The 18,998-nt window shown below is 28.5% G+C and overlaps 8 protein-coding genes across 8 annotated transcripts; 4 read left to right on the forward strand and 4 right to left on the reverse strand. All coding sequences in view use genetic code 12, as the record gives it.

Moving 5' to 3' along the window:
• Positions 1–229: 229 nt before the first annotated feature.
• Positions 230–1,817, forward strand: SSO2 (syntaxin). The gene has a single exon (XM_064903829.1). The coding sequence runs from the start codon at positions 646–648 to the stop codon at positions 1,504–1,506; it is 861 nt and encodes a 286-aa protein (XP_064760901.1). The 5' UTR covers positions 230–645; the 3' UTR covers positions 1,507–1,817.
• A 311-nt stretch (positions 1,818–2,128) lies between these two features.
• GAP1 (Gap1p) lies at positions 2,129–3,931 on the reverse strand (the record flags this gene model as incomplete). The annotated part of the gene is made up of 1 exon (XM_064908363.1): positions 2,129–3,931. One exon carries the CDS (start codon positions 3,929–3,931, stop codon positions 2,129–2,131), a length of 1,803 nt encoding a protein of 600 aa, XP_064760902.1.
• A 235-nt stretch (positions 3,932–4,166) lies between these two features.
• DFJ63DRAFT_185156 (uncharacterized protein) lies at positions 4,167–5,672 on the reverse strand. Its single transcript, XM_064903833.1, has one exon. The coding sequence runs from the start codon at positions 5,297–5,299 to the stop codon at positions 4,394–4,396; it is 906 nt and encodes a 301-aa protein (XP_064760903.1). The 5' UTR covers positions 5,300–5,672; the 3' UTR covers positions 4,167–4,393.
• On the forward strand, positions 5,404–5,963 carry DFJ63DRAFT_185137 (U4/U6-U5 snRNP complex subunit). The gene is made up of 2 exons (XM_064903830.1): positions 5,404–5,535; positions 5,609–5,963. Exons 1-2 carry the CDS (start codon positions 5,508–5,510, stop codon positions 5,878–5,880), a joined length of 300 nt encoding a protein of 99 aa, XP_064760904.1. The 5' UTR covers positions 5,404–5,507; the 3' UTR covers positions 5,881–5,963.
• On the reverse strand, positions 5,673–7,047 carry DFJ63DRAFT_185155 (methylthioribulose 1-phosphate dehydratase). The gene has a single exon (XM_064903832.1). The coding sequence runs from the start codon at positions 6,874–6,876 to the stop codon at positions 6,046–6,048; it is 831 nt and encodes a 276-aa protein (XP_064760905.1). The 5' UTR covers positions 6,877–7,047; the 3' UTR covers positions 5,673–6,045.
• Positions 7,048–7,936, forward strand: DFJ63DRAFT_185139 (uncharacterized protein). Its single transcript, XM_064903831.1, has one exon. The coding sequence runs from the start codon at positions 7,219–7,221 to the stop codon at positions 7,819–7,821; it is 603 nt and encodes a 200-aa protein (XP_064760906.1). The 5' UTR covers positions 7,048–7,218; the 3' UTR covers positions 7,822–7,936.
• A 35-nt stretch (positions 7,937–7,971) lies between these two features.
• HSL1 (protein kinase) lies at positions 7,972–12,675 on the reverse strand. The gene is made up of 2 exons (XM_064905433.1): positions 10,776–12,675; positions 7,972–10,727 (listed from the first exon to the last, which is right to left on the reverse strand). Exons 1-2 carry the CDS (start codon positions 12,570–12,572, stop codon positions 8,052–8,054), a joined length of 4,473 nt encoding a protein of 1,490 aa, XP_064760907.1. The 5' UTR covers positions 12,573–12,675; the 3' UTR covers positions 7,972–8,051.
• A 5,372-nt stretch (positions 12,676–18,047) lies between these two features.
• YNK1 (nucleoside diphosphate kinase) lies at positions 18,048–18,503 on the forward strand (the record flags this gene model as incomplete). Its single annotated transcript, XM_064908364.1, has 1 exon — positions 18,048–18,503. One exon carries the CDS (start codon positions 18,048–18,050, stop codon positions 18,501–18,503), a length of 456 nt encoding a protein of 151 aa, XP_064760908.1.
• Positions 18,504–18,998: the final 495 nt, after the last annotated feature.

Consider the following 18,998-nt stretch of genomic DNA (forward strand, 5'->3'; position numbering starts at 1 on the left):
AAAGGCTTTAGAATATTGCAACAATAATTTTTAACTACTATAAAGAGACAAACTTGGGGGTATCGATGACCTTTTAATAGCTATTAATAAAGATAATGATCATTGTATACTATTAATAAGCCAATGAGACGAGTATTTATCATGTATATATATTAATATAATAGTATATTAGACTATTTATAATGATCTCTGACGAATGATGCAAATACTATTAAATAATATTTACATTCTTCTATGGATACCAGTTTAAAAACATAGTTAAGTTCCCACAACCATCATTAAATTCAACTCCTGATTTACTCCTGTCAGTTAGTCTGTCTGTCTGTCTATTTGTGTTTGTTTGTGTCAATTTGTTTCTTTTTTTAAATTTTTGTCTCTCTTCGTGTAATTTCCAGTTTTTACTTTTTTACGCATCAATTCGTTTAGGAGTAACAAATTTAAAGTGAGTGAGTGAGAGGAGTGATTTTTCCCGCCGAGTCCACCAGTTCAATTTTTAAATTTTACATAAACAAAAATATTTAATCTCTTAATTGATATATCCTATTTTTATATATTACTTCAGCGGCATCATCAATCAACATCCAATTCATCTAACCAGATCATCCCTCCACGTACTCATCATCATCATCTTGCCAATCCTTCATCATGAGTAACCCTTACCAAAACAACAACTCATATGAAATGAGTAACTATAACAAGAATTCTTCTGGTTCTGATGATTTAAGTTCTTTTATGAATGAAATTCATGATATAAACTCTTTATTAGATCAATATTCCAATCTTATCGGATTAATCGATAGAAAACAACAAAACTTGATCAATGAATTGAATTTAAATGAAAGTGATCTTGAGTTTAGTACTCAACAAGTTGATGGACTAGTTTCTGAAGCTGATAATTTACAAGCCAATTTAAAAGTTAGAATTAAAAATGTTCAAACTATTGCCGCTAAAGAACATGATAGAACTAAACAAGAACAAGCTGAAGTTACCAGAAAGAGATTTTTAGATTTAATTCAAAATTATCGTTTAGTTGAATCAAAACATAAAGAACAAAGTAAATCTCAATCAGCCAGACAATATAAAATTATTAGACCTGAAGCTTCTGATCAAGAAATTGAAACTGTGGTTGAAAGTGGGAATCCTCAACAATATTTCCAAAATGCTCTTTTACAATCAAATAGAAGAGGTGAATCAAGAGTTGTATTAAATGAAGTTCAAGTTAGACATCAAGAATTATTAAAATTAGAAAAAACTATGGCTGAATTAACTCAATTATTTCATGATATGGAAGAATTAGTTATTGAACAAGATCAACAAATTCAACAAATTGATGAAACAGTTCAACAAGCTCAACATGATGTTGAAGGTGGATTAGGTCATACTGAAAAAGCAGTTAAAAGTGCAAAAGCTGCCAGAAGAAAAAGATTATGGTGTTTTATTATTTGTTGTATTATTGTTGCCATTCTTGCTCTTGTATTAGGTCTTTACTTTGGTCTTCATCATTAGTTCTACTAATTTCATATATCTTCTTCTTCCATCCTTCCATCCTTCCATCCATCTATTAATCATTTCCTCCTTTTTTAATGTCATTCTTGTTGCTATTATTATTATTATTATTATTATTTTATTGACTTTTCTTAATTTATTTTATTTGTAATAAATCCTAACTTTATTTTTGTTGTTGTTGTTGTTGTCATTTACACTACCTACTGTGTTAATTCTTTTATCTTTGGTTGAATTGAATAGACTGACTCATCGATAAGTACCCAATTAACCATATTAGTAACAACTTCAAAAAAAAATCCATACAAAGTTAATCATAAATTCCCCTTTCATCTTACAATATTAAGAATCAACACTATCCTTTTTTTTCACAATTTTGTTTCATTTATAAAAATCTTAATTCCCTTTCCTTCTATATTATATAACAGTCTATTTTAAAACTTACCCATCATAATTTTAATTTTAATATATGCCTTTTTAAATTCTATAAATAACTTCAATTTGTATAAATATTTCGCATTAAAATTTACGAAAAAATAAAGTAAGGCAAGATCGATCGATGCTCTTTCAGTTTTAAGTCTAATTTTACATATATTTTATAATACAATTCCATCTTAATCTGGAATTAACACCAGAATCTATACCATCTAACTATAAATGATTTTTCAGCCAATTGGGCTTTCTCTTCCGCAATCTCTTGTTGTAATAAATCAAGATCAATATTAGCTCTACCAGCGTCAACATCAATATCCTTAGCTCTAATGAATGGAGTCCAATCTTTTTTCCAAATTTTATAGAATAACCATGATGTTATAAGTACAGGGAATCCTAAATATGATAAGAAGAAATTATATGCACTTGGAGCTTCACCAATTGGGAATACTGCAATCCAGAATTGAGCAATTAAAACAAGGATATTGATTAAGGCTCCATAATAAGAACCCCAAACTCCAGCTTGGGAAACGTAGGATAATTCATTAAGAGAACGGCCTTGAACATGCATGGCTCTTCTGAATCTTATATGACTTAAATTAATCGCCAACCATGTGAACACTGAACTTAATCCTGATAAAGCTAATAACCAATCGAAAGCTTCCACTTGTTTATTACTTGCCACAATTAAAGCAAATAATCCAAATGCATCAGTAAGTAAAATAGCAAAGAGGGGTCTACCGGCTCTATCAACGTATCCGGTCCATTTTGGTGCCATTCCTTGTTCAGCTAAGGAGTTTAATGATCTTGAAGTAGCGTATACAGATGCATTACCAACTGATAATACTGAGATTAAAATAACGGCATTCATTACACTTGGCAACCCTCTGATACCTCCATTCACAATTGCAATAACGAATGGGGAAGCAGTAGCATCGACACTTGAGGCTCCAATAAGTCTATCATCATTGTATCCCACTAATGTACAAACTAAAGTTAATGAGATGATGTAGAATAAAGCAATTCTCCAGAAAACTTGTTTGATAGCCTTTGGAAGGGTTTTTCTTGGATTTTCAGTTTCAGCAGCAGTTAAACCAATCATTTCTGTACCACCATAACTAAATGCAGCTGTAACGAATGTAGTTGCCACCCCTTTAAACCCAAAAGCAAATGGTCCTGGTGTTCTCCAGAATTTTCCTCCTACAAATGTATGATTTGGACCACCACCACAAATTAATACCACACCAAGAATAATAAATCCTAATATAGCAACGATTTTAACCATGGAGAATATGAATTCAGATTCACCATACCCTTTAACTCCTAAAAGTGTTATGAAGACAATACAAACCCAAAAGATAATCACAAATACAATTGAATTAATATCATGATTCCAATATTTAATCGTGATTGAACAAGCCACCAATTCCAATGGTAATAAAACAAAAAATTGCATGAAGTAATTCCATCCAATAGCAAATCCAATAGCAGGTTCAAGAAATCTACTAGCATAAACATTAAATCCACCACTGATAGGAAATGTCACAGCTAATTCACCTAATCCTTGCATGGTAGCATAAACACAAGAAGCCATAACGATCCAACCAATCATTACACCAGCTGGTCCACCGGTTGATAATGCACCTCCACTCCCAACTAAAAGTCCACTCCCGATTGAACTTCCTATACTTATCATTTGTAAATGTCTGGTTTTTAATTTTCTTTTTAAATTGGAGTTGGCGGAGTTGAGATTGATTCGTTGTAAGTTTGTTAATGATTTATCGTCATCGACATGCATGCTGGTTAATGTTTCACCAGGTATCACTGGTTTAAATGAATCTAGGAAACTTGTCCATACACCTTGTGATTCATTATTACTGTTATTATTAGTGTCGATGGTTGTGGTATTTGGAGATGATGACCCACTGGTTATGTTTTGAAGAACTGAGATGGTAGATTCTCCTTTTTCGTCATTATCATGACTATTCGAACTCATAATGTACATAGTATGTTCTATTTTATGTTATAGAGAAGAGTACTACAAGAATATAATTAATTATAAAAGAGGATGAAGACATTTTATATAAGAAATACCATCATCTCATGAGGTGGAATCAAAAATGAATTATGAAATGTTTAGCCATTCATGAGAAGAAAAATGAGTCTGTATTTATATAACTGAAAAGGCAAACTTATCACGATGAGTCACAATCCAGGGCATATAGTTAAACCAGCCTAAGCTTTAACTATTACATTGCAACATAGTTTTCCCCTTCTGTTTCTGGAAACTTTTGCAGAAGTTGTATTTTTCTTAAAATTCTTGGGATGAGGATGCAAATGGAAATTGTGAGCGTTTTGCGGCGTAACGTATAATTGAAAAGCCGTTACAAAAAATTCCTCACTGGACCTAAAATGGAAGAAAGTTGCGTGGTATGTTACTGTGTTTGAATACCTCTCACTATAAAATTTTTCTTCTCTTACGACTTCTGATCTTCTTTTGGGTTATGACTTTACAAGGTATGACTTCGGGGTCGGCTTCAGTTTCAGGTTCGGTTGCTACTAATGGTGATTCATATTTGATTAATGGTAAGTTGGACTTTGTGGTAGTATCATTTGTAGTAGGTATAATAGTATTCTTCTTAAGTTGAGAATATGTCAATGCAAGATCTTTATAATAATTCTCAATCCCAATCATTCTAGGTAGTAATAACTTTAAATATTGTTTAATCTCTTTAATTTCTTCTGAACAATTTTGTGCTAATAAGTCTTGTTTCTTCTGTATTTGAGTTGGTACACTTGTTTTCTGAGTATTGGTAATCTTAGTTGAACATGTCTTTACCAATTTACTTAACAATTGAACTTCATCAGTTAATGATTTCAATTTTGTATCATTAATAATATTTTGCTCTAGGTGATGTGATTTCCATAATTCAAAGTATGATTTGATCTCATTCATCATCATTTCATTATTAGCATTGATTTTAATATCGATCTTTTGTAAGATTTTATCTATTTCTAATTGATTATGTTGTGGTGAAGTTGTATGTATCGATTGTAAGCAAGTTTCAATATTATTCAATTTCACACTTACTTTATCAGTTAAACTACCAAGAGTATCACACACTTGAGTCATCGATCCAATTAATTCATTCTTGATCGTATCCTTCAACGTAATGGATTCTAATTCTAATCTTGTGGCCCAATTAAATATCTCTTGTTTACCAGCAGTTTGATGCTTTAATCGCGTACTTGATTTAGAACTTAATCTATCAGTATTTTGAGGAGCTTTAAAAACTGATTGAGTAAAGAATGAATCAGAATCACTGGAGTAGTCTGTATCTTGAGTTTGATTGATTTGATTCATTGATAAAGGTTGATGAATTGTTGGATAGATACCACTGAATTATAAATTTGCAGCACAATTTTTATTTAACTATAAATGACCATACTAAATTTTTTCCCTGTCATACAAATCAAAACCACAAACAAAAACTGATAGAAAAAATTATTTAACCAAATGTAAATAAAGCAACAAGAAGACATAATATCATAACACAACATCATCATTAAAGATGTCAGACCTTAAAGACTATATAGAGAGTACGTATAATCATCAATCAAATGTTTTTACCATAGCCAAAGATCCAATTTACTAACTATAAATTATTTCTAGAGAGAGTTCGAGTAATATCTACCGATGCCAGATTATTTGAAGGTATACTACAAGGCTATGATAAATCCACCAATATAATACTAAGTGATTGCATAGAACGAATAATATACCCTGAACCGGAGGAAGAGAATCAGGAAATACCGATGGGGTTATATCTTATGAGAGGAGGGAATATTGTTTGTGTTGGAGAAGTTGATGAACAACAAGATGATGAATTAGATTGGATGAAAATTAAAGGCGAAAACCTTAAAGGAACTAAAAATCCATTATAATCCATGTATTATATAACTCAATATCAACCCCATGCATTTCATGATATCGATCATGATATTATTTAACTTATAGACTAGCTTACATGATGATAATATACAAAAGTTTTATTTATTGATTAGAAATTCATTTACATTCTATGTAAATGACGAACTGAAGTCATAAATCTATTCAGGTTTAATGGTACTTATACCAGCAAGTTTCATTTTAACTCCTAATTCCAATAAATAATCAATAGCTTCATTATAAACCTTTGCCTTCCAAATAGTTTCACCCCATACAAAAATCCCATGTCTTCTAACCAATACAGCAGAAGCACCAGGATATTTTATAAGAGCTTCATTCAAAGTTGGAGTTAAATCTTCTTCATGAGGAAGATTATCAATGATTGGAATTACTAAAGTTTCGAAATTTTCTAAACTACCTATTTTATCAACTTTCCCTGTAGTGGCATTATATTGTAATCTTGGAAGGGCTTTAATTTGTTCAATATGATTAATTTTAAATACATCTTGATCTTCATATAATAAAGTTATCATAACTGCATTTTGAGAATGAGTATGAATACAAGCACCTGCATCTCTTAATTTATAACAACTAACAAATAATGGAGTACAAGCTGAATGTTTATATTTATAAGATTTAGTTAATTCAACAGGAATATCATTTGGAGTACGTAAGATTTTTTCATCAGGTAATTCAACCACAAACATTTCCCAAGGTTGAATACGTTCTTTTTGAACTCCAGATGGAGCAATATAAATTATATTTGGATTTGGTCCATCAACATCTCTAATTGAAATACCACCCCCAGTACCGGTAACCCAATTGTTATCATAGAATAAACGACATAATTCACAGATCAAATTAGCAGGATGATTTGGATCATTGAATTCATCTTGTAATTCACGTGGTAAGGCAGTATGATTTGGAATAGTTGATAATATACCATTGGTTTGGGAAGACCCACAAGTACAATTGGATTTGGATTCAGACATGTTTCAAGTAATGAATGAATTGATCTTATAGTGAAAGTCAAACCAACTAAAACCTTTGTTGAACAATTGATAACAAGTAATTAATGATTGAAAAATTGTGGGTATAATCTAAAATTAAAAATTGTCTAAAATCGAATCCACGTGATCAGATTTTTCCCAAGAGGCAAAGATGAACAAACTCACCAAAATGGAAAAGGGTTAAAAAGAAAAAATTAAGCTGATAAGAATTAACAATTACGAATCAATCATTAACTATAACTGTCACTTACTTATCATAGACCTATACATTTCATCAATCCCAAAGCATAAACATACACACATATACACATAACTATACACATCATGGCTGGATTAGAACAATCATTATTTCAATTGAAATTCACTGCTAAACAATTAAACAGACAAGCTGCTAAAGCTGCCAAAGAAGAATTACAAGAAAAGACTAAAATAAAGAAAGCCTTAACTCAAGGAAACAATGATATTGCTCAATTATACGCTCAGAACGCTATTCGTAAATCTAACGAACGGGTCAATCTCTTACGATTAGCCTCTAGGATTGATGCTGTGGCTTCAAGAGTTCAAACTGCCGTCACTATGAGATCAGTAACGGGGAATATGACTCAAGTTATAAGAGGTATGGATAAAGCTTTACAAACGATGAATTTAGAAAGAATATCTTTGGTGATGGATAAATTTGAAAATCAATTTGAAGATTTGGATTCAGCTACAAATTATTATGAATCAGCTACTAATAATGTAAATGCTTTAACTACTCCACAAGATCAAGTTGATGAATTATTAAGTCAAGTGGCTGATGAAGCAGGTATAGAAATGAAACAAGGTTTGAATGAAACTCAAGTTGAAATCTCTGCTCCTCAAGTTAGTAATATGACTGAAGAAAAAGAAGATAAATTAGCTGAACGTTTAAGAGCTTTAAGAAATTAATTAAGAGTCATTTTATTCTATTCATTTTTTACGAAAATAATCATTTACTTCACGATATGTCATTTAGTATTTTTCATTTCTCTACGTTTTACAATAATAACACTATTGTAATTAACTTTTTTATATTATTATTATTATTATTATTATAATCTTTGTTTTCTATTCTAATATACAATGTAAAAATATTTCTATTAAATTATACGAGGGGTTATATAAATTGGTTGGTTGAGTTATTGCTTTTGATATCCTGAAAATTTATAAGCATTTGATTTTCTATTATTGGTAGCTTGTTCTTCTTGTTTAATAATAAATGTAACTATATTAATTAAATTCTTAAATCCTTTATTGGTACCTTTAACTTTAATAATATGTAATGATGATGAATTAATTAAATCAATAATTTCAATCTTAAATTTTAATTTTCTACCATGAGCAAATTTTGATGGTATAGTACCAGTTATAAATCCAAACTCATCATCAATATCAACTTTATCAATTGATCCTTCAATTTTCTTTAATTCTAATTGAGTTTTTATAATTCGAATTAATTCAGTTGATGTTAAAGTTGAATCAATAATTTGAATTTTATCGGAACTAATAGCACTAGTTGTATTATAATTATGAGGTTTATTATCAAAAGTAGAACTGAATTTATTAGTTGGACTTGATGTAATTGATTGGAATATTCTTTTAAACCAATTACTCTTCTTGGGAGTATCTTCATCAATAGGAACTTTTGGTGCTTCTCTCTTTGGTTTTAAACTCATTCTTCTGAATAAAGTATTATTTCTTTTAACAGGTACAATTTCATTATCTTCTTCATCTTCTTCACCTACTTTATTAGCATCACTAATAACAATACTTTTCTTAATTCCGTTATTATTCTTATCAGGACTTGATCTAAGTTTAGTACTAAAGATTCCAGTATCAACTCTAGCATCTTCAAGATTCTTATCTCTTGATTCAAGAATTGGTGAAGCAACGTCTAATGAACTTTCCGCTATAGATGAATTATCTAATATATTTTGATTATCAGCATGTGCATGGAAACTATCATCATTATTTGATTTTCGAGATACATTTCTCTTATTAGCACTTTTCATCGATAATTTATGATAACTTTTATACATGGAAGAAATATCAGCTTCAATTTCTTTTGAAGTATGATGACTTGCATTAGCACTTTTATTCTTAACAATTAATGTTTCTTTGGAAAGATCCAGATGATCAATAATACTTGGTCTAATCGTATTCTTTAATCCAACATCAGCAGTTCTTGAACTTATAATATCAAAATTAGATAAATCAATCTCTATTCCAGTAGTATTCAGTTTTTGATTACTATGTTTAATTTGTTGTGATTGTTGTTGTGGTTGATGAGATCTTTGATTTGGAACAAGACTATGGTCATGACTTTGTTGGATAGAATATTCCGATTCTAATACAGTAGTATCTGAATCATCAACTGATTCATCTTCAAAATCATTTTCATCATCAGCAAAATCTTGCATACTAACAGCATTATGTTGTAAACTATTATTATTATGATTATTAAAAGTATCATCATCTTTATCAGAATCAGTTATATCAACCGATACAAAATTAGAATCATTATATTTCGATGAAATATTAGAAACTTTTCTTGATTTATTATTATTATTATTATCACCAGTTGAAACTCCTAATCCAATAACATTCGTACTACCAAATTTATCTAATCTACCATTACCTAATTCAGTTTTTAAAGAACGACCTTGAAATTCTAATGATGAAGCATTACTAAATCTTTTTCTAATAACTGTTCCAGAAGATGTAAATGTATTATTCATAATGGTAGCATCACCGACATCAAGTATAGAAGTATTACCTTTAAGTAAACCACCAAATGAAAATCTTGAAAATCTAGGATTGGGTAATTCATCTTTTGTAACGGTTGACATTAAAGTTATATCCCCTTCTTCTTTAATTTCATCTTGATATATTTGTGGAGAAGTAGTTGAATTTTCATTTATATTATTTAATAATGATTTATAATATGAAGATTGAACACTACTTTTTCTTTTAATAGGACTAATGATTTCAGAAGTTGGTATATCAACTTTACTTGATTTTAAAATTGAATTATTTCTTTTAACGGCATTTTCAGTTTGATTGAATTCTTCAATAGTTAATTCATTATCATTAGGTACAGGTTGTTCCGGTTGAACTTGTTGTTGTTGTTGTTTTAAATAACTAGATAAATCTTTCGAACTAGAAGTTTTAATCTTCGAACTTAATTTACGAGGTGATGATGATGATTGTTGTTGTTGGACAACCTCTATACCTAATTTATGTAATACTTTATTAGTATTATCATTTATACTAGATAATTGTTGTCTTGAAGAATGTAAAGAATTAGTTGGAGTGGCAGCTAAGGATCTTGCTCTTAATAATGAATTAACTCTTGGATCTAATGAAGATCTTGGAATTGAAGTTGGAGCCGTAACATAACGACGAGCATTAGTGGGATTAGAATTCAAAGTAGCAAAATCATTATTACTTTGATGTTTTCTTAATTTTTCTAAAGCTTCCTTTTGTTTTTCTTGTAAAAGTACCGATTGTCGTTTACGTTCTTCTTCAGCTGCTTTAGCATGTTTAGTAGCATCTTCTTCTTTTATTCTTAATTCTCGAATTTCATTTGAATTACGAACTTTTTCAGCTAATTCACGTTCCCGTTTAACAAATTCTGGTTCTCGTGAACTTCTTTTCCTTTGAGATTGATCCATAACAAAGGATTTTTGTTTAACCACCACTGGAGTTGGTGTAGAAGAAGGTTTAGTATTGGTTGAATCATTAAATACTTCCTCACAAATCATTTCAAAGTTTAATAATGATTTGTTGTCAGCAGTAGCAGCAGCTTGTTGTTTCTTCTTCTCTTGTTGATGCTGTTGTTGTTGTTGAAGTTTAACATTAACATTTTCTTTATTAGCTTCATCATCATCATCTTCATTTTCATTATCATTATTATCTTGATGAATATCAATATGAGATGAAGAAGTTATATCATTTAAATCTAATAAACCGGTTAATTTTCTCTTTAATTTAGGAGGTTCTTGTTTTGGAATTTGCAGTATAATACCACCTCCTTGTTTAAGACTATTGGATGAAGAAAATGGAGAATTTTTTCTTGATCTTGGTAAACTATGATTTGAAGGTTTTGAAATAACTTGATTATTTAAAATAACTTTCTTTTTATTAAATGAAGTTGATGCTTTAAAATTCTTTATTGAACCTGTTGATGCAATGACATTATTGGTATTATTATTATTATTATTATTATTGGTTATATTCGATAATATTCTTTTATTATTACTAAGAGATTTAGATGAAGGTATTCTTTCCTTTTTAATGGTTATATGTTTTTCACCTGTAATATCATCAATAATAGTAGTTTTAACAATGGAAGTTGAACGAGGTATACCAATTGAAGGTCTATTTTCATTTTCATCATCATTTGAAGAAGAAATTGATGGAGATGAATGTTCATTTCTATATTTCATTAATAAATAATAAAACATCTTTTCAGGACATTTTGATGGAGATAATAATTTTTTTATTAAAGTTTGTTCATTACAATTATGAAATAAAACTGATAAATTTTTTAAAATTTCTTTATCAATTTTATGAATTGAATCAATTGGTTGAACATTTAATAATAAATTATTATTATTATTATTATTAATTTGAATTGAACTATTTGGAATTGAAGGATCAGGATATTTTGTTAATAAAGGATGAATTAAAATTTTTTCAATTGATATTCTATCTTGAGGATTAACTCTTAACATTTTTGTAATTAAATCTTTTGCTTCCCATGATAAATCATGAGGCATAATAAATTTCCCATTTTGAACTTTTAATAATAATTTTCGAATATTTTCATCATCAAAGGGTAAATGACCAGTTAATAAAGCAAATAATATAATTCCACAAGACCAAATATCAGATGGAGCTCCATGATAATTTTTTCCTGCAACAATTTCAGGACTAGCATAATGAGGTGAACCACAACTTGTTTCTAATAATTTTTCTTTAACTTCAAGAGCTGCCATACCAAAATCAGCAATTTTAATATTTTTATTAAAATCTAATAATAAATTTTCTGGTTTTAAATCTCGATGACAAATATTAAATTGATGTAAATAACCAATACCATTTATAATTTGTTTAAAATAATTTATAGCTTCAAATTCTTGTAATCTTCCACGTTTAATTAAATAATCAAATAATTCACCACCTTCAATATATTCTAAAATTAAATATAAATCATTTTTATTTTCCCAAACATCATAAAGACCCATTATATTAGGATGAGAAATTAATTTCATAATAATAATTTCTCTTTCAATTCCATAAGGTAATCGATCTTTATTTGATAAACTATCAGAATGTTTATATTTTGGATTTTCTAATCGTTTAAAATTTGATTTTGGAACAATTTTAACGGCAGCTAATTTACCATTATTAATATTTTTAGCTAATCTAACTCTACCAGTTGAACCTCTACCTAAAGTTCTACCTAATTTCCAAGGACCAATTTTATTTTGAGATTTTCTCTTTTTATTTGAATTGGTAGTATTAGTTGAGATTTGAGATAAACGTTTGGTAGCATTAGTGACTGATTCTACTACTTTATCGACATTTACAGAGGAAGGATAATCAGATGGTGAATCATATGAATGATGAGTTTGTTGTTGTACAAGAGTTGTCATGATGATGTGTTGTTGTGTTGATATTTTTGATGATGCCAATGCTAAGGATGAGAATGAGATTAGTGATGATTACTTGATTGATTGATTGATTGATTGATTGATTAAAAGAATGAACAGTAGTTGGATTGGATTGGATTGATGTGGTTGTAAATAAATAAAAAAGGATATGAAAAATTTAACCGCTATATAAGTAAAAAAAAGGTGACTGAATGAATGAATGAATAATAGTTAGATTGAATAGAGAGAGGGTAAGTATGATGAATGATCAATCAATCCAGTGGGCATCAATGGATTGGTTAAGGGTAATACTTAGTAGAATCGAATGAAGTGATTGATTGATTGGAGAAAGAAAGAAAACAAAAGAAGGAATTCAAACATCATATAAATGACAGTCAGTGAAAATGAATTTGTTTGTATAGTTAAGCTAAATTAACTATGTGGTGCTCTTTATTTATTTACAAAACACGGTTTTTTTTTTTATTTTTTATTTTTATTTTGATTTTGATTCATCCCACACACCAAACAGACAGATCTTGTTAACTAATGCTTAACTTTACAGATTAAAGGGCCAATGTACAGATTAACACCACAATGTACAGATTAGACACTAATTCCACTAAAAGTCACGATCTTAACCTGTAAAATATATATTAACTATACAAAAAACAAACAATGACACAAACACACACTCCTTTGTCTCTCTAAAGACAAAAGAAAAAAAAAGAAAAAAAAAGCGCGTATTGTTGAATCAATTGGCTCTCTCTTTACAACCAACCACCACCCACCATGCCACTATCATCATCAACTAACTTAAGTTAAAGGAATAGAATATTTTATAGTTAGTTGTCAGTTACTACTACCCTGTCATCCCTCATCAATTAAACCTTATGAACAAAGTAATTTAATATACGGGAATTTCGTATCCCTACCTAAGTTCACATCATTTAACATATCATACCTCCCCTTAACTTAACTTAACTTAACTTAACTTTTATTCTAACTAATCATCCATCACGTAATCTTTATTACTAATAATTACTTACTCTATAACTATAACCATTACCACTTCTCTCTATCTATCTCATATTATCGATCTCTTCATATCCCGTATTTTCCTTTCCTTTCCCCTGTCCATTGTTCTCTCCATTCACATTCTCTAAGTCTCACACTAAAGATCTTTTCGTTTGTTTGTTATGCAACACACAATAATAAATCTCACGCGTAGTCTCAAAAGGGAAACTCCAATAAATTTTGATTTGGCTGCAATTGCCATAAAATTTTAGGATCATTTAATATTATTACTATATCATTCAAATTATTTGCTATGCTACTTCAACCCTTTATAATCACTTGATTGTTATGCTAAACTGTCTCATACCAACCTTTCAAGTATAAATAGATGTCCAATTGATTTCTTTACATCTTTGAAAGTTTTCTAAACCTTATCACTTTTCTTTTCCTTTTCCAGTACTTCCTGGTCAAGATTTATAAAGAACCTACAAGACAAGTCATATGTCTTACATAGAGAATCACGTGTATGATCTATGTACTTGTTATCATAGAACTCAAACAATCATCCCATGAACAGATTTCAAAAATAGGATCTATTACAAATAGAGGGACTTCTATGAAATATACCAACGGTCTTGATATTAGTAACCCTTTATTATAACAATTAATAAAAGTTGGAGTCATTATCAAAGTATCTAAGGTCATTTTCAAAATTCATACTTTCCCAAACAATAAAAACAAAAGAATGATCCAAATAAATCTCATATCTTGAACATTCTCTAAGTCATATCTATTTTTCGTACTCATCATCTTTATTTATAGTTTCCCTTATCATTATCAAACATTATATTTACTCATAATCACTGACCGGATCGATCAAAACTTTTTTCAAATCAATCGATAAAGTAAACACACTTTAATTATATACTAACTTGTATTGTATAGACTTTTCAATCTTAAGAATCATCTATAATTAGCTTATCAATCAATGTCTAAGGGAACCACTACATCATTGTAATGTGGGTTCGGGAAGGAGGGTGGAATATATAAACCATAACATCATAGTTTTGTGGTATTGGGAAGGAGGGTGGCATACATCATACAATTATACATTAGATCATACTAATGAAGATCATAATCTCTCAAAAGACTATATGAATTGTACTAACTTTATTATAGTTTCCCAAATCAATATGATCGTCACTTTTCAAAATAAATCTTCTACAAGAAAATTCAAATTTTAGGAAATTTTAAAGATCTCATACATTAAATCAAGTATAAATATAGATTCAATTTTTTTATTTCAAAGTTTTAAAAGTTTTTATAAACTCATCACTTTTCTTTTCACTTTTCCTATCATATTGGTTAAGTTTGATTTCAATTGCATAGAAGTTATGCTCAAATTTTGTCAGAAACACTAGTGCATCATTCTAGTCATTATACTTATCATATCATCATTATAGTACTTTACTAGTTTAGAAAACCATGTGAAAAGAGGAATATCATCAAATGAGTGGAATTATCATTGACTTCATTACTTACATTACATTATAGAACTTCATCATAGTCTTAGTTTCTGATATCAAATCTTTCATAATATCAATAGTATCTTACCTTAGACATATCAATAAATTATTCATACAATTTTCACACATATCACCAAAGAATCAACTTTATTAATTCAATATTAGATTTCAAATCTTCTAGAATCATTCAATTTGTGGTCATCAACATTTTTCAATCCTAGAATTGATCATTCATTCATATCTTAATAGTTTCTCAAATAAGCAAAAAAAATGACTTGAATAATTTATAATTTCCCAAAATCTTTTCAAACATAACAATAATCATCATACTGAATTAATTTCTCCATACTAATTTTGAAAGTATAAATAACAGATCCTTTCAATTGATTTCAACTTTTTGAATTTGTTTTTGAAAACTATCCCCTTTCTTTTTACTTCTCCATTCCTTTTGGTTAAGTTTCAATTTCAATTACATAGGAGTTATGTTCAAATTTTTATTCATCAATGAGATTCAATGATAAGTTTCCTTCATATCATATTCATTATCAAAGTTTAGTGGGTTTATTCTTTTTCAAATGATTTTTATGTTCATGATTGGAATTTTGAGGGAATTAGAATTTTGAACTATAATCAAATTCTATTTTACTTCATACTAATCTTAGTGCAACTTTATTTTATTCTAGCTTATCATACATCATACTTTATATCTCAACCATTGAATAAGATTAGATTGTGGATATCATACAATTTTTCAAATTTATTGAATCAATTCAGAAAGTTTCAATCTTGGTGGGATTTTGTTTTATATCAAACACTATATTTTTCAATCAAGTTTTAATATTGAAGTTGATTTTCTAGTTTAACTGATTTTTGGAATAAGTTTACTTTTTCATCATTGAATACTTTTAAGTTTATCAATTGATCACATCAAATCATACTTTACTAACTGATTTTGTATAGTTATTCACAAGATTTATTTATTTCAACCACAATCAAAAATTTAGAGAAATTATAATTTTTATCATACATTTATTTCGTGCAAAATTTCCCTCTGATATTCACTTTTCAAAATCATTATCTTCAGTAAGTATCAATATCCAAGATGAAGAGTGAAATCAGTGTCAAGGCCCAAATTTTTTTCAATTATAATATTATTCAATCAATTTATTGTGGTGTTTATTTTTCTCAACCATTTTCATAATTAAACTTTTTGTGGCTGCCAATTCCCCTTAATGTTTATTACTAATAATATATTTAGGATATTTTACTAACATAACAATTATGACTATTACTACTACTACTTTTCTTTTTAAATAATTCATCGTTAATCATTTCAAAAGGAGATTATTACTATTTCTATTAAAATCATTTTCATATTAGAAGCTATATCAATTCAATCTTAGTGAGTATTATTTTTTAATATCCTTTAATTTGATCCGGTCAGTAATTTCCATATCCGATATTTTAAATTTTAAAGATCAACAACTTAATCATAATTATGAACTACTACATTACATTTGAACTCAAATGATTAAAGATTTCCTTCAAATTTTGTTAAAGTCGTTGTTTCTTATATATATTCAATATGCTACTACAACAACTTTTTGATCATATTACCATACTAACCAGCTTTATTAATTTTAGGAATCTTTATCATTCATATTAAACTACAACTTTTAATCATGAACATTTTCAATCGATCATTCATTTCATTATCATTAACCTACAATATTAATCATACTAATTTTCAATTGATCATTCATTCTGCTATTATTCGATATAATCAGTTATTTAATCTGTCACTTATTATTTCAAGTGAGCTATCATTTATATTATTGATCTACTATACTGCTATGATTTCAACATTTACTAACCAGTTCTAGTAATTTCATTATCATTAAGCTACCACATTAATATTCATTTGATCAGTTACTAACCAGTTCTAGTAAATCATATCCTTAATCTTATTTCTACAACCTTAATAATCATATTAAATTCAATAGTTCGAACTCTATCATTGATCATCATTATCATTCACTTAATCATCTTAAATTTGTATTCATCTCAGTAAGTTTGATCAATATTCATTGAACTAGATTTTATTTTTGTAATATTCCTCCTCATTCGAATTAATCATATCGTTTTCAGTATTAGTATTAACCATATTTAGTAGTTTGATTATCAAATTTTGAAGATTAATCATTTAGTAGTTGTAGTTGTAACTGTAGTCATAGCAGTTGTAATTATTCTTAGTAATAGTAGTTGTATTAGTAGATTTTAATAGCAGTTGTCATTGTAATAGTAATTGTAATAGTAATTGTAATAGTAATTATTTTAAGCTTTGTAATTTTGATCATTGTAATTGTAATTGTAATTGTAGTTGTGCTTACTCTTCGCTGTAGTTTGTTGATTATAGTAGTATATAAGTTTATAGTTAGTTATGTAAATAGATTTGATAGAGTTTATAGTTGTAAAATCATTTTCATAGAATAGTAATGGTCTTAGTAGTATTGGTAATGGTTATAATTATTATAATTATGTTTAGGTTTTACTTACTAACTTTACTAACTTTTAGGTCTAGGTTTAATATTTAGTATATTATTAACTATAGGATTATTTATATTATTTATATTATTATATATTTTAAATACAATATAATGGTCTTTATAATTTAGTATTATTTAATTAACTTTGTAGTTGCAAAATTATACTAAAGTAGTTCAGAACCCCCTCCCCCTTTTGGGCCCTAACCGTTTTCTTCCTTAATTACCCTTATACCCCCACGATGGAGAAATAACACCACACAAAATTATTTGGAGAAAAATGGTTTGTGACACAAAATTTGGGTGTCGACAAAAAAAATTTTACAGCACATTAAATTTTCAATGAACTTGTTCCTTCTTCTTCTTTAATTATCTATCAATTCATCATATCAAACATGTCTAACGAAAGAACTTTCATTGCTATCAAACCAGATGGTGTCCAAAGAGGTTTAATTGCCCCAATCTTATCCAGATTTGAAAACAGAGGTTTCAAATTAGTTGGTATTAAATTAGTTCACCCAACTGAATCTTTATTAAGAGAACATTATGAAGATTTACAAACCAAACCATTTTTCCCATCCTTATTATCTTACATGTTATCTGGCCCAGTCTTAGCTACTGTTTGGGAAGGTAAAGATGCTGTCAAGCAAGGTAGAGCCATTTTAGGTGCCACCAACCCTTTACAATCTGCTCCAGGTACCATCAGAGGTGATTACGCTATTGAAACTGGTAGAAATGTTGCTCATGGTTCTGATTCCGTTGAATCTGCTAACAGAGAAATCGGTTTATGGTTCAAAAAAGAAGAATTAGTTGATTACAAACCAGCTTTATTCGGTTGGATTTATGAATAAATGGGTTAATCAATTATTGATTTCTCATTATTATATATATATATATTCAATTATGTTTATGGTTTATAGTTCTCTTTTACATCAATTGATATTTATCAATTGATTCATGAATGAATTATACTTATTTATACCTGATAACCCTTTGTAGTCTGTCAATTGATCAATTGATTAATCCATATAACCTCCTTTGAAGTCATTAGTATCCATCATCAATCTTCTTTATAAATGAAAATTTTGAATATCCTGTATATAACAACACACCTAAAAGCACTGTCTTTTTTTTCCGAGTATGATTGATCAAAATACTATAAGTTAGCATAACGTTAGATTAATTTCAAATTTGAATCAAGTTGAATCATTTGCATTATATCATTGTATTATAGACATATCCCTCCATCCATTACAACAACTGGTTACTTCAACATTGGTGAAAAAAGACATTAAATAACCTCGAACAGAACAATATTTAAGCTTATTTTCTGTTTATTTTTCAAT

This window comes from Scheffersomyces coipomensis (assembly GCF_036884675.1).
Source record: "Scheffersomyces coipomensis strain NRRL Y-17651 chromosome Unknown DFJ63scaffold_5, whole genome shotgun sequence".
Classification (NCBI taxonomy): domain Eukaryota; kingdom Fungi; phylum Ascomycota; class Pichiomycetes; order Serinales; family Debaryomycetaceae; genus Scheffersomyces; species Scheffersomyces coipomensis.